General features: G+C 47.2%; 1 protein-coding gene across 1 annotated transcript in view; it reads left to right on the top strand.

Moving 5' to 3' along the window:
• The window catches only part of KNTC1 (kinetochore associated 1), a 792,142-nt gene that overhangs the window by 407,011 nt on the left and 364,527 nt on the right, over positions 1-20,604 (top strand). The window contains exons 29-30 of the mRNA XM_082256649.1: positions 17,664-17,766; positions 17,862-17,996. Of these exons, the coding sequence (XP_082112775.1) occupies positions 17,664-17,766; positions 17,862-17,996 (238 nt within the window). The remainder of the gene's footprint in view (positions 1-17,663; positions 17,767-17,861; positions 17,997-20,604) is intronic.

The raw sequence follows: 20,604 nt of genomic DNA, 5'->3' as shown, positions 1-20,604 counted from the left end.
GATTTGCATTTTAATTAGTGAAATAAGTATTGGATTCTCTATCAATCAGCAAGATTTCTGGCTCCCAGGTGTCTTCTATACAGGTAACGAGCTGAGATTAGGAGCACTCTTATAAGGTGAGTGCTACTAATCTCAGCTTGCTACTTGTATAAAAGACACATAGTTACATAGTTAGTGAGGTTGAAAAAAGACATCAGTCCATCCAGTTCAACCTATGATGTGTGTGTGTGTTTGCTTTTAACCGTACATCGTATACCCCTGTATGTTGTTGTCTCTAAGGTGCCCATCTACTAATTTTTTGAAACTATCAATGCTTCCTGCTGATACGACTGCTTGTGGAAGAGAATTCCACATCCTTAGCGCTCTTACAGTGAAGAACCCCTTACGCACTTTAAGGTTAAACCGCCTTTCCTCTAGTTTTAGTGAGTGGCCACGTGTCTTATTGTATCTCCTTTCTCTGAATAGTTTGTTCCTTATGCTAGGGTCGCCAGTACAGTATTTGTACATTGATATCATATCCCCCCTCAATCATCTCTTCTCCAGAGAGAAAAGGTTCAGTGCTTGTAGCCTATCCTCATAGCTGATGTCCTCCATTCCCCTAATCATTTTTGTTGCCCTTCTCTGGACTTTCTCCAGTTCCAGCACATCCTTCCTGAGGACCGGTGCCCAGAACTGGACAGCATACTCCAGATGTGGCCGGACCAGAGTCTTGTAGAGCGGGAGAATAATCTCTTTATTTCTGGAGTGAATCCCCTTTTTTATACATCCTAGTATTCTGTTGGCTTTGCTTGCAGTGGCTTGGCATTGCATGCCACTGCCAAGCCTGTTGTCTACCAGTACCCCCAAGTCCTTTTCCATCTTAGACTCACCCAGAGGTTCCCCCCCTAGTGAGTAGCTTGCTTTCTGGTTTCTGGCCCCCAGGTGCATTACTTTACATTTTTCAACATTAAACCTCATCTGCCATGTAGTTGCCCACCCCGTTATTTTGTTCAGGTCCGCTTGCAAGGTTTCCACATCCTGCATAGAAGATATTGGCATGCCTAGTTTAGTATCATCTGCAAATACTGAGATTGTACTAGATATCCCCTCCTCTAAATCATTTATGAATAAATTAAACAGGATTGGTCCCAGGACAGAACCCTGGGGGACCCCACTTTCCACACCCGCCCAATCCGAGTACTCCCCATTAATCACCACCCTCTGGACTCTCCCCTGGAGCCAGTTCTCTATCCAGGTACTCACCTTATGGTCCATACCTACCTTCCTTAGTTTGAACAGTAAGCGTTTGTGGGGAACGGTGTCAAAGGCCTTTGCAAAGTCCAGATACACCACATCCACAGGCTTTCCCTTATCTAGGTGGCAGCTCACTTCATCGTAGAAGGTTAATAGATTGGTTTGGCAAGAACGATTTTTCATGAATCCATGCTGATTACTACTTATAATACCATTTTCATTACTAAAGTCTTGTATGTGGTCCCTTAACATACCCTCCAAAATTTTGCAGACTACTGATGTTAGGCTGACCGGCCTATAGTTACCCGGGATACATCTCGGCCCCTTTTTAAATATTGGTAAAACGTTGGCTTTTTTCCAATCAGCTGGCACCATACCCGTCCGTAAACTATCCTTAAAGATCAAGAATAATGGTCTGGCAATCACCTGGCTGAGCTCATTAAGAACCCTCGGGTGCAAGCCATCCGGTCCCGGGAATTTATTTATGTTAAGTTTCTCTAGCTTAGCTCTAAGTCTATCTTCTGTTAGCCATGGCGGCACTTCCTGAGGTGTATTATTTAGTTCGGCCTTACAAGCAAGGTTCGTGTAGCCCCCCGATTCTTTTGTGAAGACTGAAGAGAAGAAATTATTTAACACTTCCGCCTTTTCTCTGTCCTCAGTGGCCATATTTCCTTTGTCATCTTTTATGGGGCCAATGTGTTCTGGCCTCGCTTTCCTACTGTTTATATACTTAAAGAACTTCTTGGGGTTCTTTTTTCTCTCCTCCGCTATATGTCTCTCGTGTTCTATTTTAGCCGCCCTGATTTCATCTTTACATTTCTTATTACACTCTTTGTAATGCTTAAATGCTGCCAATGACCCCTCAGTCTTGTATTTTTTGAAGGCCCTTTCTTTAGCACTAATATACATTTTTATGTTGGAGTTTAGCCACCCAGGGTTTAGTTTTGCTCTTTTAAATTTATTTCCCTTTGGAATGCACTGGCCAATCCCCTTGTTAAGTATGCTCTTGAAGCACTCCCATTTTTCCTCTGTGTTCTTTGTTCCCAGGGTTCTATCCCATTTGATATTTTCTAGCAGCGAGCGCAGTTTAGGGAAATTGGCTCTTTTGAAATTCAGTGTCCTTATATTACCCTTGTGCTTCCTATTACTGTAATTAATACTGAAACCAATTGAACTATGGTCACTGTTTCCTAAGTTGTCCCGTGTTTCTATATCCTTGAGCAGGTCTGTATTGTTGGTAATCAGTAGGTCAAGTACCGCATTGTTTCTTGTCGGTGCATTCACCATCTGACCCATGAAATTGTCCTGCAAAACATTTAGGAACTGCCTAGCCTTGGCTGAGTGCGCAGTTCCTTCTGCCCAGTCTATATCTGGATAATTAAAGTCCCCCATTATAATGACATTTCCCATCCTTGCTGCCAATCCTATCTGTAACATTAGGTCCGCCTCACCCTCCTCCCTCTGGTTGGGGGGCCTATAGCATACGCCCAATATTACCTTCCCCACCGTGCCTTCCCTTTGAAGCTCTACCCATAGGGATTCTGCCTCGTCCTTAGCTCCATTATTAATATCATCCCTCATATTTACCTGTATACTGTTCTTAATATACAGACATACCCCTCCCCCTTTTTTACCTTCTCTATCCCTGCGATAAAGGGAATACCCCTGAATGGTCGCCATCCAGTCATGGGAGCTGTCAAACCAAGTCTCAGTTATCCCCACAAAATCTAAGTCCTCCTCAAACATCAGCAGCTCCAGCTCTCCCATCTTGTTGGCCAGGCTTCTGGCATTGGTATACAAACCTCTTAATTTTGACCGGTTACCTATATCCTCTTTTGATGTTTTTAGGCTGCTCTCTTGATTTTTCCCCATACCCACCCTGGGTATAGGAGCTCCGAACACCCTACCGCTAATGCCCCCATTTCTGCCCTCTGAAACTTGCTTTCCACTGGTTAATTCTACATCTGTACCCTCCCCCCCATTCCCTAGTTTAAAAGCCCCTCTAACTTTTTGGCCATCCTCTCACCCAGTACGGCTGCACCCACCCCATTTAGGTGCAATCCGTCCCTACCAAAGAGCCGGTGGCCGACTGAGAAGTCGGCCCAGTTCTCCAGGAACCTGAAACCCTCCTTACTACACCAGCTCCTCAGCCACTCGTTAACTTCCCTAATCTCCCGCTGCCTCTCTGGTGTGGCTCGAGGTACAGGTAGTATTTCGGAAAATACTACCTTGGAGGTCCTAGTCCTCAACTTAGTGCCTAAGTCCCTGAAATCGTTTAGGACTCTCCATCTTCCTCTGCCTATGTCATTGGTACCCACGTGTACCATGACAGCTGGGTCTTCCCCAGCCCCACCCAATAATCTGTTCACCCGATCCGCGATGTGCCGAACCCGAGCGCCCGGCAAACAACAGACTGTTCGGCGCACACGGTCTTTGTCACAGATTACACTGTCTGTTCTTCTAATAATTGAGTCCCCTACCACCAGCACCTGTCTTTCCTTTCCCTTTCTCCCGGCCTCACTGGAGGAGTTCTTCCCCTGGCAGCTAGGGGCGTCACTCTGCTCCAGCATTGCTGGTCCCTGACTGGTTTCCCCAACATCACACAACGGGGCGTATCTATTGGGGTGCTCCAGCCCAGGATCAGCCTCCTTGCCTTGTCCCCTTCTACCCCTCCTAACTGTCACCCCTCTACTCTGCTCTGATGCCTGCACCTCCAATACTCCGCCCACCTCTGTGCAGACCCCTGTCTGCACCTGACTGGTACGATCCTGGCTCTCCTCCGGTATGGACATTTGTCTCAGTGTTACATTTTGTGCATTTGTATTCGCCCTCGATCACATGTCTGAGGAACGCATACATACCACAAGATGTACACCGAGTCGCATCTCCACACCCGCCGGGCATTGTACCTACTAATCTAATCTAATGGGGATTCAGCGATTTAAGTCTATCCTATGTGGCTATTTCCTGGCTTCCTAACTCTACTTTCTCCCCCTCTGGTACTCCGCTTCATTAACTTGACACTCAGTTGCACAACACTCACAATCTCACAGCCCGGTCAGTCGCACAACACTCACAGTCGCACAGCCCGGTCAGAGGCACAACTCTCAGTCGCACAGCCCGGTCAGACGCACAACTCTGTCGCACAGCCCGTTCAGACGCACAACGCTCTGTCGCACAGCCCGGTCAGACGCACAACGCTCTGTCGCACAGCCCGGTCAGACGCACAACGCTACCAGTCGCACAGCCCGGTCAGACGCACAACGCTCTGTCGCACAGCCCGGTCAGACGCACAATGCTCTGTCGCACAGCCCAGTCAGACGCACAACACTCTGTCGCCCATCCCAGTCAGACGCACACACTCTGTCGCACAGCCCGGTCAGATGCACAACTCTCAGTCGCACAGCCCGGTCAGACGCACAACTCTGTCGCACAGCCCGGTCAGACGCACAACTCTGTCGCACAGCCCGGTCAGACGCACAACTCTGTAGCACAGCCCGGTCAGACGCACAACGCTCTTGTCGCACAGCCCGGTCAGACGCACAACGCTCTGTCGCACAGCCCGGTCAGACACACAACAGTTGCACAGCCCGGTCAGACACACAACAGTTGCACAGCCCGGTCAGACACACAACAGTTGCACAGCCCGGTCAGACACACAACAGTCGCACAGCCCGGTCAGACGCACAACAGTCGCACAGCCCGGTCAGACGCACAACAGTCGCACAGCCCAGGCAGACGCACAACACTCTCAGTCGCACAGCCCGGACAGACGCACAACACTCTCAGTCGCACAGCCCGGACAGACGCACAACACTCAGTCGCACAGCCCGGACAGACGCACAACACTCACAGTATACTCAGGTAGCAACAGGTACTCCCAGACACTCAGGTAGCAACAGGTACTCCCAGACACTCAGGTACTCAGGTAGCAACAGGTACTCCCAGATACTCAGGTAGCAACAGGTACTCCCAGACACTCAGGTACTCAGGTAGCAACAGGTACTCCCAGATACTCAGGTAGCAACAGGTACTCCCAGATACTCAGGTAGCAACAGGTACTCCCAGATACTCAGGTAGCAACAGGTACTCCCAGATACTCAGGTAGCAACAGGTACTCCCAGATACTCAGGTAGCAACAGGTACTCCCAGATACTGAGGTAGCAACAGGTACTCCCAGATACTGAGGTAGCAACAGGTACTCCCAGACACTCAGGTAGCAACAGGTACTCCCAGACACTCAGGTAGCAACAGGTACTCCCAGACACTCAGGTAGCAACAGGTACTCCCAGACACTCAGGTAGCAACAGGTACTCCCAGACACTCAGGTAGCAACAGGTACTCCCAGACACTCAGGTAGCAACAGGTACTCCCAGACACTCAGGTAGCAACAGGTACTCCCAGACACTCAGGTAGCAACAGGTACTCCCAGATACTCAGGTAGCAACAGGTACTCCCAGATACTCAGGTAGCAACAGGTACTCCCAGATACTCAGGTAGCAACAGGTACTCCCAGATACTCAGGTACTCAGGTAGCAACAGGTACTCCCAGATACTCAGGTACTCGGGTAGCAACAGGTACTCCCAGATACTCAGGTAGCAACAGGTACTCCCAGATACTCAGGTACTATACTACACCCTCAGTCACTGTTCAATCTCAGTCACCAGTTACTTACCTAGTGTGTGTCCCTTTAAGCCTGTCACTAGCAGTTCCTGGCGGTGATTCCTCTCTGTCGGTCAGTCTCCTCTCTGCACCCGCCTCCCTCGGTCCCTACCCGGTCAGCTAGTCTCCTCTGCTCCTCTCTGTGGGGGGGGGGTTCCCGCACCTGTTCACAAAAGCAATTAATCAATAGATTCCAACCTCTCCACCATGGCCATGATGTCATGAGCTGTCCAAGGATGTTGGGGTCAAGATTGTAGACCTATTCAAGGCTGGAATAGTCTATAAGACCATCCCCAAGCAGCTTGGTAAGAGGTGACAATAGTTTTTATTTATTTATTTTTTTTTTGCAAATGGAAGAAACACAAATTCACTGTCAATCTCCCTCAGTCTGGGACTTCATGCAAGATCTCACCTTGTGGAGTTTCAATGATCATTGGAATGGTGAGGAATCAGCCCAGAACTACAGGGGAAAATGTTATCAATGATCTCAAGACAGCTGGGACCATAGTTGCCAATAAAACAATTGGTAACTCAATACGCTGTGAAGGACTGAAATCCTGCAGCGCCCGCAAGGTTGCCCTGCTCAAGAAAGCACATGTACAGGCCCTTCTGAATGTTGCTAATGAACATCTAAATGATTCAGAGAACTGGGTAGAAGTGTTGTGGTCAGAGCAGACTAAAATCAAGCTCTTTGACCTCAACTCGCCATGTTTGGAATAGGCGGAATGCTGCCTATGACCCCAAGAACACCATCCCCACTGTCAAACATGTAGGTGGAAACAATTGTGCTTTGGGCTATTTTTCTGCAAAGGGGACAGGACAACTTATACGCATCAAAGGGACAATGGACAGGGCCATGTACCGTCAAATCTTGGATGAGAACCTCCTTCCCTCAGCCAGGGCATTGCAAATGAGTCGTGGATGGGTTTTCCAGCATGATAACGACCCAAAACACACAACCAAGGCAACAAAAATGTGGCTCAAGAAGCAGCACATTAACCACTTAAGCCCCGGAGGATTTGGCTGCTAAAAGACGGGGGTTTTTTTGGGATTTTTTACTGCGTGACTTTAACGGACAATTGCGCGGTCGTGCGACACTGTACCTAAACGAATTTGACATCCTTTTTTTCCCACAAACAGAGCTTTCTTTTGGTGGTATTTGATCACCTGTGAGATTTTTTGATCATGCGCTATAAACAAAAAAAGAGCGTCAATTTTTCAAAAATAACAATATTTTTCACATTTTTTTATATGAAATTCCCCAAAAAAAATGTAAAAAACAACATTTTTTAACATTTTCGGCCAATTTGTTTTATGCTACATATGTTTGGTAAAAAAAATCGCAAAAAGCGTATTTTGATTGGTTTGCGCAAAAGTTATCGCGTTTACTAACAAAGGGAAAGATTTCTGTCATTTTTGGTGTTTTTTTTTAACGCGTAATGGTGGCGATCTGCGATTTTTTTTCGGTACTGCGACATTGCGGCAAGCAGATCGGACCCTTGACTGACATTTTTGACACTTTTGGGGTTACCAGTGACATTACTGCAGTAATCAGTGCTATACATATGCACTGTTACTGCAAAAATGACACTGGCAGGGAAGGGGTTAACTGTATTGGAGAGGGAGGGGTTAAGTGTGTCCTAGGGGCGTGATTCTAACTGTATAGGGACATGGCTATTGGTGTAAAAACAAAGATCAACGGTCCTACATAGCAGAACCGTCTGATCTTCATTTTTACACCAGGGAGAATGACGGGCTGCTTGTTTACATAAGCCGCTCCGCCTTTCTCCCTTCACCGGAGCGATCGTAGTGTGACCGGCGGACATCGGGTCCGCCGGTCACACGCACTGACTTGTCAGTGAACGAGCCGCGGCGGGCGCGCGCGCGCGCCCGCAATTGGCTCTCAAGTCAGTGACAGGCGAGTGACGTGCCCATAGGTCACTCTGCCTGGCCGGGGCTGACCGCCGCAGTATATAGTCGTGCGGCGGTCGGTAACCGGTTAAGGTCCTGGAGTGGCCTAGCCAGTCTCCAGACCTTAATCCCATAGAAAATATGTGTAAGTAGATGAAGGTTCAAGTTACCAAAAGTCAGCCTCAATACCTTTATGACTTAAAGAGGAGCTGCAAAAAGGAGTAGGACAAATTCCCTCTTGAGATGTGTGCAAACCTGGTGGCCAACTGCAAAAAACCTCTGACCTCTGTGGTTGCCAGAAAGGGTTTTGCCACCAAGTACTAAGTAATGTTTTGCGAAGGGGTCAAATACATATTTCACTCATTAACCACTTTTCCGACTGACGCCGCATATATACTGCGGCAGGCTGGCTCAGCTGCGCGGATTGATGTATGGGTACGTCGGTTCGCAGAAGCGGCGATGGGGGGCGAACACTAGGCAGCGGGGAAGCCGATCCACGGGGCTGGCGGCCGCGATTGCCGCCGGGCACCCATGATCGCTCCCCGCTGATAGAGGACGACTGTCAGCTGTTGTAAACACAGCTGACCATTGCTCTTTCTGAAATGATCACTGAGTGCCTGTGAGCCTTCTATATAGGATCACAAGTCTCTATGATCAGTTCACAAGTCCCTGCCCCCACGGTTAGAAAACTCCCCTAGGCTCACAATTAACCCTTTGAACACCACTGTGTAAACTTCTTCCCTGCCAATTTCATTATTACAGTAACAGTGCATATGTCTAGCACTGATTACTGTAGTAATGTCACTGGTCCCCCCAAAAGTGTCAAAAATGTCAGGGGCCCGATCAATTTGCCGCAATGTCTCAGTCATACTAAAAATCGCAGATCACCGCCATTACTGGTAAAAAATAAATAAATAAAAATGACATAAATCTTTCCCCTAGTTTGTAAACGCAATAACTTTTGCGCAAACAAATCAAAATACACTTGTAGCGATTTTTTTTTCTTCTGCTACAAAATTTGTAGCAGAATACAAATTGGCCTAAGTGCCGGTTCACACTTGTGCGATGCGGGAACGCTGCGAATATGCAGCGTGTTCCCGCATTGCATCCGCAGTTCACACTGCCATATGCGATTCGCATCAACATGAAGGACACAGCCAGATTGCCATGATGTCACGTGTGTGGCCCCGCTAGTCAAATATGACTTTCCTAAAGAATTACTTCAACTACCTATTGTACGCTATGTAATCCCTGGTTTGCCTATATGATGGCACTCTCCCCAGTTTCACAAAACCTCTTCTTTGCCTACTGTTTTGTTATGCTAAGAAAATTATACGGTAGTTACTCAGTGGTAATCACAAACCATTTCTACATTGGCCCAGTGGCTTAGACTTATTGACCAGGTTATCCTGATGTACAAGTTAACATACAAGGCCCGAGGTTGCCCTTAGAAATATGAAAAGGTCTGGTCCCCTTGGGTAAATACGCAAGCAAGAATACCACCTGATTAAAATAATATTAATCTGTATGCAGTAATATACAGCTATGAGCTACTGGGGTTTGCTTGATTCTGTCATTGCATTCTGATCTACTGAAATATACAGTATCTCACAAAACACCCCTCATATTTTTGTAAATATTTTATTATATCTTTTCATACAAAACTGAAGAAATTACACTTTGCTACAATATAAAGTAGTGAGTGTACAGCTTGTGTAACAGTGTCAATTTGCTGTCCCCTCAAAATAACTCAACACATTGCTATTATTGTGTAAACCGCTGGCAACAAAAGTGAGTACACCCCCTAAGTTGAAATGTCCAAATTGGGCCCAAAGTGTCAATATTTTGAATGGCCACCATTTTCTAGCACTGCCTTAACCCTCTTGGGCATGGAGTTCACCAGAGCTTCATACGTTGCCAACATCCTCTTCCACTCCTCCATGGCGACATCACAGAGCTGGTGGATGTTAGTGACCTTGCGCTCCTCTACCTTCCGTTTCAGGATTCCTCACAGATGCTAAATAGGGTTTAGGTCTGGAGACATGCTTGGCCAGTTCATCACCATCACCTTTACCCTCAGCTTCCTTAGCAAGGCAGTGGTTGTCTTAGAGGTGTGTTTGGGGTCGTTATCATGTTGGAATGCTGCCCTGTGGCCCAGTCTGCTGCAGTATGTCACAGTACATGTTGTTGGTATTCATGGTTCCCTCAATGAACTGTAGCTCCTCATTGTCGGCAGCTCTCATGCAGCCCCAGACCATGACACTACCACCACTATGCTTGACTGTAGGCAAGACACACTTATCTTCGTACTCCTCACCTGGTTGCCACCACACATGCTTGAAACCATCTGAACCAAATAAGTTTATCTTGGTCTCATCAGACCACAGAACATGGTTCCATTAATCCATGTCCTTAGTCTGCTTGTCTTCAGCAAACTGTTTGCGGGCTTTCTTGTTTATCATCTTCCTCTGGGACGACAGCCATGCAGACCAAATTGATAAAGCATGTAGCGCATGGTCTGAGCATTGACAGGCTGACCCCCCATCCCCTTCAACCTCTGTAGCAATGCTGGCAGCACTTATACATCTATTTCCCAAAGAAAACTTCTGGATATGACGCTGAGCACGTGCACTCAACTTTGGTCGACCGTTGGCGAGGCCGGTTCTGAGTGGAACCTGTCCTGTTAAACCGCTGTATGTTCTTGGCCACCATTTTTACCTAGGGGTGTACTCTCTTTTGTTGCCGCTTCCGGACCGCCGCCGGAATTTTACTTTGGCAGGGCAACCCTCCTGAGCGAAGTGACCTAGACCTACGTCGGTCGCGCGTCTGCAGCTAGGAGGCGAGCGCACGCCGCCGCGCTCCCGCCCCCACTCGGCAGAGGGGACTGCGATGCACAGGGCAGGCGACTCCGATTGCCGCCTTACACCCGCGATCATCGCTCCCCGCTGAGAGAGAAGAACGGTCAGCGGTTGTAAACACAGCTAACCGTTCTTCTCTCTGGAATGATCACAGAGCTCCTGTGATCCTTCTATATAGGATCACAAGTCTCTGTGATCATTTCAAAGCCACGCCCCCCCCCCCCCCCCCACAGTTAGAATCCCTCCCCTAGGCTCACATTGAACCCCTTTTTCACCCACAGTGTTAACCCCTTCATTGCCAGTGTCATTATTACAGTAACAGTGCATATTTCACTAGTAAAAAAAAAAAAAAAACACAATAAAAAGGACATAAATCTTTCCTGTAGTTAGGAGACATGATAACTCTTGCGCAAACCAATCAAAATACACTTACCAAAAATATGTATCAGGAAATGGCTTAGAATGGTACATTTTGATTGTTAACTTTTTTTTTTTTTTTGAGAATGTCGTATTGCGAAAAGTGAAAAATAATATATATTTTTTTCCCCAGAATTGTCACTCTTTTTTTGTTTATAGCGCAAAAAATAAAGACATCAATTTCATTTGGGTACAGCGTTGCACGACCGCGCAATTGTCTGTTAAAGTAACGCAGTACCGAATTGCAAAAGATTGCCTGGTCATTAAGGGGGAGAATCTTCCGGTCCAGAAGTGGTTAATGGCTGTGTGTTGAGTTATTTTGAGGGGACAGCAAATTTACACTTTTATACAAGTTTATACTCACTACTTTGCATTGTAGCAAAGTGTAATTTCTTCAGTGTTGTCACATGAAAAGATATAATAAAATATTTACAAAAGTGTGAGGGATGTTCTCACTTTTGTGGGATACTGTATATTATGTACAGTTGGAAAACTAAAACCTGTATTATTGCTCTTTATGGCAGTAACGTATTGTGTGTATTCAAGCTTACTTATTGTTTTGCTCTTTTTTTTATTTTTTAGTTTGGTACACTGTATGCTTTTGGACCTTTTTCTATTCGTGTTTTCAGAGATAATAAAAATAATTAAAATTTACCTTAAAACAAAAACTAACGGCAATATCGGCGTATTTGCATTAATCCAATCCTGTAACAGGAATAAAGCAAACTGCGCAGCTATAGGACTTATAGTGAGATGATCAGTTATGAATCAACATGTTACAGGATTGGATTTGCCTTCTGTTACAATTAGATAATATCCCCTTCTCGCTGAAACATTTTTTTTTTCCTGCCATATCTAGTATAAGTGGAATGTTTTCCATGGATTTATGCAAATGAGCCAGTATTTCTGCCCATGTTTTTAATATAGTATTTGCACTGGGTGGTCATATGCATATAGTTGTATTCATGTAGAAACAAGTTAATTTTCATTTTTTTATAAAGAAAAATAAATGTACTTTCTCTTTCGTTCATTGACGGACACAGCTCCTGATTCTTCTTAACCATTGGGTTATACTGCCCCCTGCAGGAGTAGGACACTAGGTAGGAAAAAGCTTGAGTACGCCTATGGGCAGTCCCAGGGGGTATACACCCTGTTTTTTTTTCTGCCTAGTCAGGAGTAAATATCTAGTTCCTTGCTGCAATCTCTGGTCGTGGCAAATTTTTCCTTTTTAAACTGAATTTTTTCCTATCTTTGTTACTTTGTTCCTGTGAGAATTTAAAATCAACTGTCGGACTGGCCGATGGACTGGATATTTTTTACAAGATCCAAAGGGTCCCCTCAGTCTGGCCAGCAAGCACGCGCAGGCCTCAGCTCCGCGCTAGGTTGGCCGCAACATAGCCCCACTGGATAGGGGCTTGCCTGCGAGTTATAAGTCTCGCGAGGGCGCATACGACCTGGCCTCGGCCTGAGTCGCAGCGTTCCTTCTGTCCCACAGCCCCCCATTCCAATGGAGCAGTGGTCTGTCCGGAGCGGTGCCCACCCTGTTTCCTTTTAGGGTAAGTAGCTGTCCCTCCTCTTCCTCTGGAGGGTTTTGGGGTGGACGTTGGCCCCTCCTTGGGACGGCGGGACCCCTGGGTTCCCCTCCTCCCCAGTCCCTGTTAAAATGTTGCTGGTCACTGTGGGTTCCCCCCTCCCTGGTTGAGCTTATGAGCTGGCTTTTTGGGGGGCTTGTTGGGGTTGATGCCGGCCGGGTTTTTTCCTGGTACACAACGGGGGGTTGAGCAGTGTTCCCCGCCACCCTGCGGTATATGACTAGGTTAAGGATGTCCTCTGGCCACCTTGCTGCAGTTTTTGGGCTAGGGGAGTGAATGGCTTGACATCCGCGGGTCCAGACCTCACATGGCCAGATCTGGCCAAATATGTAGGCCACGGCTTTGCAGCCTACTTGTTGGGAGCTATGTGGGATGGCCCCAGTGAGGGTGGCTAATGCCACTACTCTCCGTTCGGGCGTCTTCCCTCCCTTCCGCTTCCCCTGGGTGGTCGGCTCCTCTGGGGCTTGCGCCCAAGCTGTTGGGTGCCCACAAAAATATAGGCAGCGGCCCACGGCCTATCAGGTCATGTGGCCGTGTCAGGCGCCTCTGTTGGGGGGGGGGGGGGTCATCCCCATTGAGGTTAGTTGAAGCCTCTGCTCTTCCTTTGGGCATCTGCCTGGCTGGGATCAGTGCACTTGCGGCTGGACCTCCACAAAAATGTAGGCCGCGGCTTGCGGCCTTCTAGGCTATGCTACCAGCTTGGGGCCTCCCTTGGATGGGTTGGCACTGTGGGGGTGGTTCCTTTTTTGATGGCAACCATACCATTATTGTGAAGGGCACCTGCCCCTTTTTTAGTACTGAGGGACTATTAGGGTACCCTGCGTCCGCGTCACGGTGGGCAGCCCACTTTTAAGGGGGCTATTTCCTATTATGTGGGCCTCTATGGTGGGGCTCAGAGGGTGGCCCCCTTTTTTTTCGTGGGGTCCGTTCCTGAGCCCTTGATCGGTGTCACCTTTGCGGGATCGCAGTCAGTGGCCCCCACCTGATATTCTTCGAAGGCGCAGATCCCTTTTGGCACTACAGGCTCTCCACAGTGGCGAGTGTGTTCCCTTTTCCTGCTTACTTTGACAACGGTGTCACAAAACAGTGGGGTTGTCCAAAACGGTGGTCTCCAAGCGTTTTGCTATGGGGTATCCTTATGAGGATTCCCTGCTTAAAAAGTGGACAGTCCCACCTTTAGTGGACTCACCGGTTTCCAGGTTAAAATAAGCTACCTTAATTCCGGTTGAGGAGTCCCCGGCCTTCAAAGATCCTGTTGATAGGAGGCTTTTGCCTGGCATATGTTCACTGTGGATGGTTCGGCACTTAGGCTGGTATTTACTATTGCCCTGGTATCACAAACTGACCAAGCAGGCTAAACTTTTTTACGCTGGGACCTGGAGGGGAAACAGCTTCCCTCTACCTGTGTGCTATAGTCCTTCGGCATATTATCTAGCTGAAATGATGGTCTTCGGACCAGACTTAGAAGGCCCTATCTGATCTCTCCTTTGTAGGGGATCACAGGGGGTGAAGAGTACTCTTCTTCCGCAGGCTACCAAGGGCAAGGAGCCCTGTTGTAAATTTGGGCCCTTCTTCTCCGCTCATGAGGTTTTTTTTGTCCCTCAGGGTCTCAAGACAAAGGATCAAAGCTCTCCAAGAGGTTCCAAGAGGACCTGGTCTGGCAAGCCACGAGCGGGCTCTCCCAGAACTGCAGACAAGGCTTCCTCTGCATAAAGGGACACCCTCATCCGTATCTGGGGAGGGGGGATGTCTTCGCTGGTTTCCGGATCTGTGGGCCTCCCTGATACCGGATAAGTAATTCGGTCCGGCGACAAGATCGAGTTTCGGTCTTATCACCTAGAAAGGTTCTTCCCTTCCAACCTACACTTGTCCCCAGATCTCTCACGAGGTCTCTTTGGGGCAATGAAAGACTTGGCAAGTACCTTGCCTTCCTTCCTCCCAGGAAGGAAGGGAAGGTACATCCACCTGGACCTCAAGGCACTACACCACTTACAGAAGTTCCGAATGGAATCCATTCACACGGTAGTGGTGTCCCTACATCAGGGGGATTTTCTTGCTTCTATCGACATTAAGGACGCCTACACTTCACATTCCAATATGTGCTGGTCACCAGCGATTCCTCTGCCTTGCTGTGGGTGAGGAGCATTCTCAGTTGTGGCATTACCCTTTGGTCTCGTCTCCACTCCTTGGGTCTTCACAAAAGTGTTGGCCCCAGTGCTAGTATTGTTGCGTCGGCGGGGGATTGCGGTACTGGGGTACCTGGACGATCTTCTGCGAGCGGAGTCCCTGACTGCTCTGATGGACAAATTGGAGATTAGTCTGAGAACTCTGAGGGAGTTCAGTGGGTTTCTGAACCTTTTAGAGGTCTGCTCTGGTACCGTCCGCAAAATTGGACTATCTGGATCTGATTCTGGACTCCGACTCAGCCAGTGTGTTTCTTCCCCTGGAAAAACTCCAGAAATTGCAGTAAGCAATTCAGCCTCTGTTGTCCAGCAGATAGTCATCCCTCTGGGCTTGCATGCAAAAGCATGGCCTGATGGTGACTACCAATTTCGAGGCGGTTCCTTTTGCACAGTTTCACACGCCATCTCTGCAAAAAGAGATTTTGGTGAAATGGAACAAGAATCCATAGTCTCTAGAGGTGGTTTTGTTCTCCGGCATTTTGACGGGGAAAATCCGTTCTTCCCCTATACTGGACGGTTGTCACTACAGATGTCTGGGTGGGGATGCGTCCCCGGCACAGATTGTGCTCAGGGGATATGGACTCTGGAAGAGTCCAGACTGCCAATCAATGTACTGGTACTTCGAGCAATCAGACTTTGTCTGGATCATTGGACAATTCGTCTTCAGGGGTGTCCGGTACGATTTCATTTGGACAATGCCATGGCCGTGGTCTATATCGGTCACCAAGGGCACAAGTAGTGTCCTGGTGTCTCGGGAAGTAGCCTGTATTCTAAGGTGGGTAAAACTATTCGTTCCAGCCCTCTCTGCTGTACACATTCCGAGGAAGGTACAGAGGTTTGTGGCACGGTCCCGGGATCCTCTGGCCAATGCCACAGATGAATAAGTGGCACCTTGGAGTCAGTATCATCTGATTTACTTCTTCCAAGACTCCTGTGCAGGATTGAGGCAGATTGGATTCCTGTCATTCTAGTGGTTCCAGACTGGCCTTGGTACGCCGATCGGGTATGGCTGGTCACCGATGCTCCTTGGAGACTTCCTCTCGAGGGAGATCGGCTGTCCCAAAGGCCAATTTTCCATCCTGCTTTACAGTCGCTGACTTTAATAAAGGCTAGGAAATCTACCTCTAGGAAGATCTACCATCATACTTGGAAGACGTACATTACGTGGTGTGAGTCTCTTAGGGTTCTCCCTCGCTCCTTTTCGATGGCTCGGATCTTGGCTTTTCTCCAATGAGGGCTTGAGCAGTGCCTGGCTTTTGAGTACCATCAAGGGCCAAGCTTCGGCCCTGGCGGTTTTCTTTCAACGTCCATTGGCCACACATTCCTTGGTGCGTAACTTTATCCTGGGAGTTTGATACTTGGCTCCTCCAGTGCGGTGTCCATTGCCGCTGTGGTACCTTAATTTGGTGTTATCAGTTCTCCAGAAAACTCCACCTGAAAATATTCAAGAGATTCCACTGCTTAGGTTGTCCCAGAAGGTGGCCTTTTTTTGGCTAATGCTTTTGTGCGCAGGCTGTCAGAGCTGGTGCCATTTTCTTGTCATTCACCTTACCTGGTGGTTCACAGAGATAAGGTGGTTCTTTGTCCCTGTCTGTCGTTCCTTACAAAGGTCGTTTGATTTCCATTTGAATGAAAACCTTGTGTTGCCTTTCCTATGTCCTAGGCCTAAACATCCTAAGGAAATTGCCTTGCATTTCCTGGATGTGGTTCGGGCAATCAGGGTGTACCTTGCAGCCACGTAGTCTTTTAGGAAATCAGACTCGCTATTTGTGCTCACGGATGAACCTCGGAAAGGGTTGGCCTCTTCTGCTGTGACCATTTCCAGATGGATCAGACAGACGGTGATCAGGCCTATTCAATTAGGGGTCAGGTTCCTCCTTTCCCTGTTAAGGCGCTCTCTACTCGGGCACTTAGTGCCTCCTGGGCCTTCCGTCATCAGTGATGCAGGATTGCTAGGGGGCCACCTGGTTGTCTGTGCACATTTTGCAAAGTTTTATAAAGTGGATGTGAAGGCATCTGCGGATGCTTCTCTTGGCCGCAAGGTTCTGCTGTTTAGAGGATCTGGTCCTCTAGAGGGTGTATTGTTTTTTTTCAGGTGAGCTCCAGTTGTTTATGGTTTAGCTCCATGTTACCTGGTTGGCTATTGTTAGCCTTGGGAATTTTTGTCTGCTGTTTTTCCCACCCCTCATGTCTAACACTGCTTTGGGACGTCCCAATGGTTTAAGAAGAATCAGGAGCTGTGTCCGTCAAAGAATGAAAGAGAAAATGAGATTTTTGACTTACCGTAAAATCCATTTCTCTGATGTTCATTGACCGACACAGCACCCACCTCTCTGTGGAGTTGGCTTTCTTCTGACACTGCTTGTAACAAAACTGATTGCCTATAGCTGAGAGTGAGTGTATGCCCCTTAGGACTGCCCATAGGCGTAGTCAAGCTTTTTCCTGTCTAGTGGCCTACTCCTGTAGGGGCAGTATAACCCAATGTTTAACAAGATAAAGTAGCTGTGTCTGTCAAAGAACATGAGAGAAATGGATTTTACGGTGAGTCAAAAATTCCATTATTTTTGAATATTCCACGGGGGCAGTTTACTCATTTCCTGCTGTCTGTTTCCCTATTCTTTCGGAGTCTTGTAGAGTTGACAGCACTGACTGGGATTTCAGTATTTTTCTATACTTGCAACATTGTTTAAATGAACAAAATGTTTATTTGTGCTCCAGAGATGTACTTAGTATGTTTGTTTGTTTATTTTGCCTATCCTTTTGTTTTATTTTGTTTTTTGAATTGTATTCAATTTATTCCTGTTAGGGTAAAATTTTTGCAGGAAAGCTACCGACTCATGGAGATGAACAACCTTTTGCGTGGCTATGGGATAAGGGCATTTAACTTTCCACATGACAAAAATATAATGGTGAGCAAGTAAAGTAGAAAGTCCTGCACTGTTGTAATTGACTGTCTTCAAATCTACTTTTTCCATCCAAAATATTATATATTCTTTTATTGAAGGGTTTAATCAAATACATCCTGAAGCAAGATTCCCCTTCATCTTTGGAAGATGCTTTGAAAATTGCTAAAGCATATCAACTGCCCACCGTAGAGGTGTACATCTTTAGGCTTGTGCAGCTAATTTATATGAACAGGGTATGTATTCTGTTTTTACTAGTAATAATTACCAAGTATATTAAACCCCTTCACACCTAAGGGTAAAACAAATCTTAATTCCTAAGCACAATGTTGCAACTTTGACATGTGTTAGTAAAAATGTAAATATCATCACAACTACTTCGTGCATCCAGGTGGTTCATACCCTGTTTGTTCAGGACAAACTGGTCTTTCATTTGGTGGTACCTCCTGTGTTTTTGTTTTGTGTTTTTTTTTTTTTTTTCAGTATTATAATGGCACTTTTCCACTGCAAGTACCGGCTCGGCTCTACTCGGCCCTGCTTGGCCCGGTTTGCTTTTCCACTGCGGTACTGCATGGTATAGTGTCGGAACGGTTCGGTACGGTACGGTATAGGTTTGCTTTTCCACTAAAGTAGTACTAAACTTAAGTGGGTGGGATAACAACGGGGTGGGTGTGATTCTCTGACCAATCAGTGGCTAGTAGTGACTGCATGCAAAGGATTGTGGGATATAGTACCAGTTTGGTACCTGTTGGAACCACAATCGAGTAGGTACTGTTTTTTCAGAGCCGTACCGTACCGTACCGTTCAGTTCCATGCAGTGGAAAAGCAAACCTATACCGTACCGTACCGTACCGAACCGTTCCGACCCTATACCATGCGGTACCGCAGTGGAAAAGCACAAAAGCGTGCCGAACCGGTACGGTTCCATGCAGTGGAAAAGCGCCATTAGATACCATATTTGTGGATATTTGTTGTTGTTTGTACCCATAGTACAGCCAAGAAACAATAGTGTGCGCTTTGCTTTTTTTTTTTTTTTTTTTTTGTCCCACCTAAAAAACACTGACATGCATACTAATTTATTTATTTATTTTTTAAATACTGACCTTGACCTTTGATCCTGACCATGACCCAAACACTAACCCTGGCACTGACCAAGATCAAACCTTGACCTAGGTATTTTTTTTTTGTATGATTCTATTTTTTTTTTTGATGATGTATCTTTCTCCTCCATTCAAAGAGAGAGAAAAGATGGGGGCGGGCTTCACAGTGGCTGATCACTGTGGTAGCTAGTCAGAGGCGATCAGCGATCAGGTGACCCGGAATTGTGAGTTCTGGGTCCCGATTGTTAGTATGGGGTACAGGGCTGTTATTGAGATCCAGGTCTCAAAGGAAAATACAAAAATATGCAGCCCCATGGCAAAAAGCCGTTTAGTGGGGCCACATATTTTTGCGAGGTAGGCGCCAAGGGGTTAAAATACGTTCAATGCCACAGTTCTAAAAACTAAAATCTGCAAATAACAAAGCTGTCAAGAATAGATTTGTGGACGTGAAAGCTGAATAGAAAGTACTATTCACCTGCAACAACAACAATGTTATTTCACCTATACACACATTTCTTTATCATCGAATTAGATCCTAAGCAGGTAGTTTCTCTTGTTTTGGGAGGGAAAACTCCAAATGTCAAAATACACTTTTAAACTTTTTGTTTAGGTCTAGAAGTCAACAGGTGGTATGGACTGCTTTAGTGTGATAAAAATAGCCTCCCATTCATGGAAAAGAGAAGCTTTATTTTGCATAAATTGTGTTGTTAATAGGTTATAGCTTTAGGAGAGCCATGCATTTTTTTCCTTCTGACTCTGCTCTAATGCACATTTTAACTGGAATTGAGAGCATAGGCTTAGGCTAGCATGCTGCAGCTTCCCTGTCTGGTCAGTAAGCTTAGGGATGGTATTTTGACCGAACTATGCTGATTTTGCCAGAACTATAGTCTACAGTGTTCTGGGTACAACCCAAAATTCAGGTTTCTCCATCGTTCATTGACGGACGCAGTCCTCTGATGCATATCAGTAGGGTTATACTGCCCCCTACAGGAGTAGGAAACTAGGCAGAAAAAAAATCTGGCTATACCTATGGGCAGTCCCTGGGGGTATACCCTCTCTCTTCCTGCATAGGATGCCAGTTTTAATCTGCCTAGTCAGGAGTAAGGACCTAGTTCTTGCTGGGATCTTTGGTCCTGGCATAAAAGTATTTTTTTAGTTAGATAGTTTTTATCAGCTAGCTTTCTTCGAATTTTTTTCCTGAGAGATCTACAAGCAACTATGCCGGATCTGGGTGACGGGCTGGATGTATAGATCCAGTGGTCACCTGAGCTGGCCAGCGAGCGCGCACAGACCTTGGCTCCGCTCTGGGTCGGCCGCGACACAGTCCCACTGGACAGGGACTGGCCCCACGAGTTAAACGTCTCGCCAGGTCGCACACAACAGGGTCTAGGCCTGTGCCGCATCATTCCTATTTGGCCGACAGCCCTCCCCTCTTCGGCAGAGAGGGGTCCTGTCAGGAGATGGCGCCTGCCAGAGTTTCTAGTATGGTTAGTAAATGTTCCTCCATCTTTCTCTGGTGGATTTTGGGGTGGACGCGGGCCCCTCCATGGGATGGTCACACCCTCACAATCCTGGGTTCCCCTCTGTCCTGTTGTGCAACCCCCCCCCCCTTCCTTCCCTCACGCGGGGGACTGTTTGGGCCTACCTGAGGCTGGGACCACGTTCTCAGGCTGCATGGGGGGTCTGGGGGTCCGCTGTCTGTGGCGCTCAGACGATCTTGCGCAGGGGGGTGGGGGGCCCTGGC

This window comes from Pelophylax lessonae (genome assembly GCF_965119305.1).
Source record: "Pelophylax lessonae genome assembly, chromosome: 1".
In the NCBI taxonomy this organism is placed as follows: domain Eukaryota; kingdom Metazoa; phylum Chordata; class Amphibia; order Anura; family Ranidae; genus Pelophylax; species Pelophylax lessonae.
The sequence above is the reverse complement of the archived record's forward strand: the minus strand, read 5'-3'. Positions and strand labels throughout refer to the sequence as shown.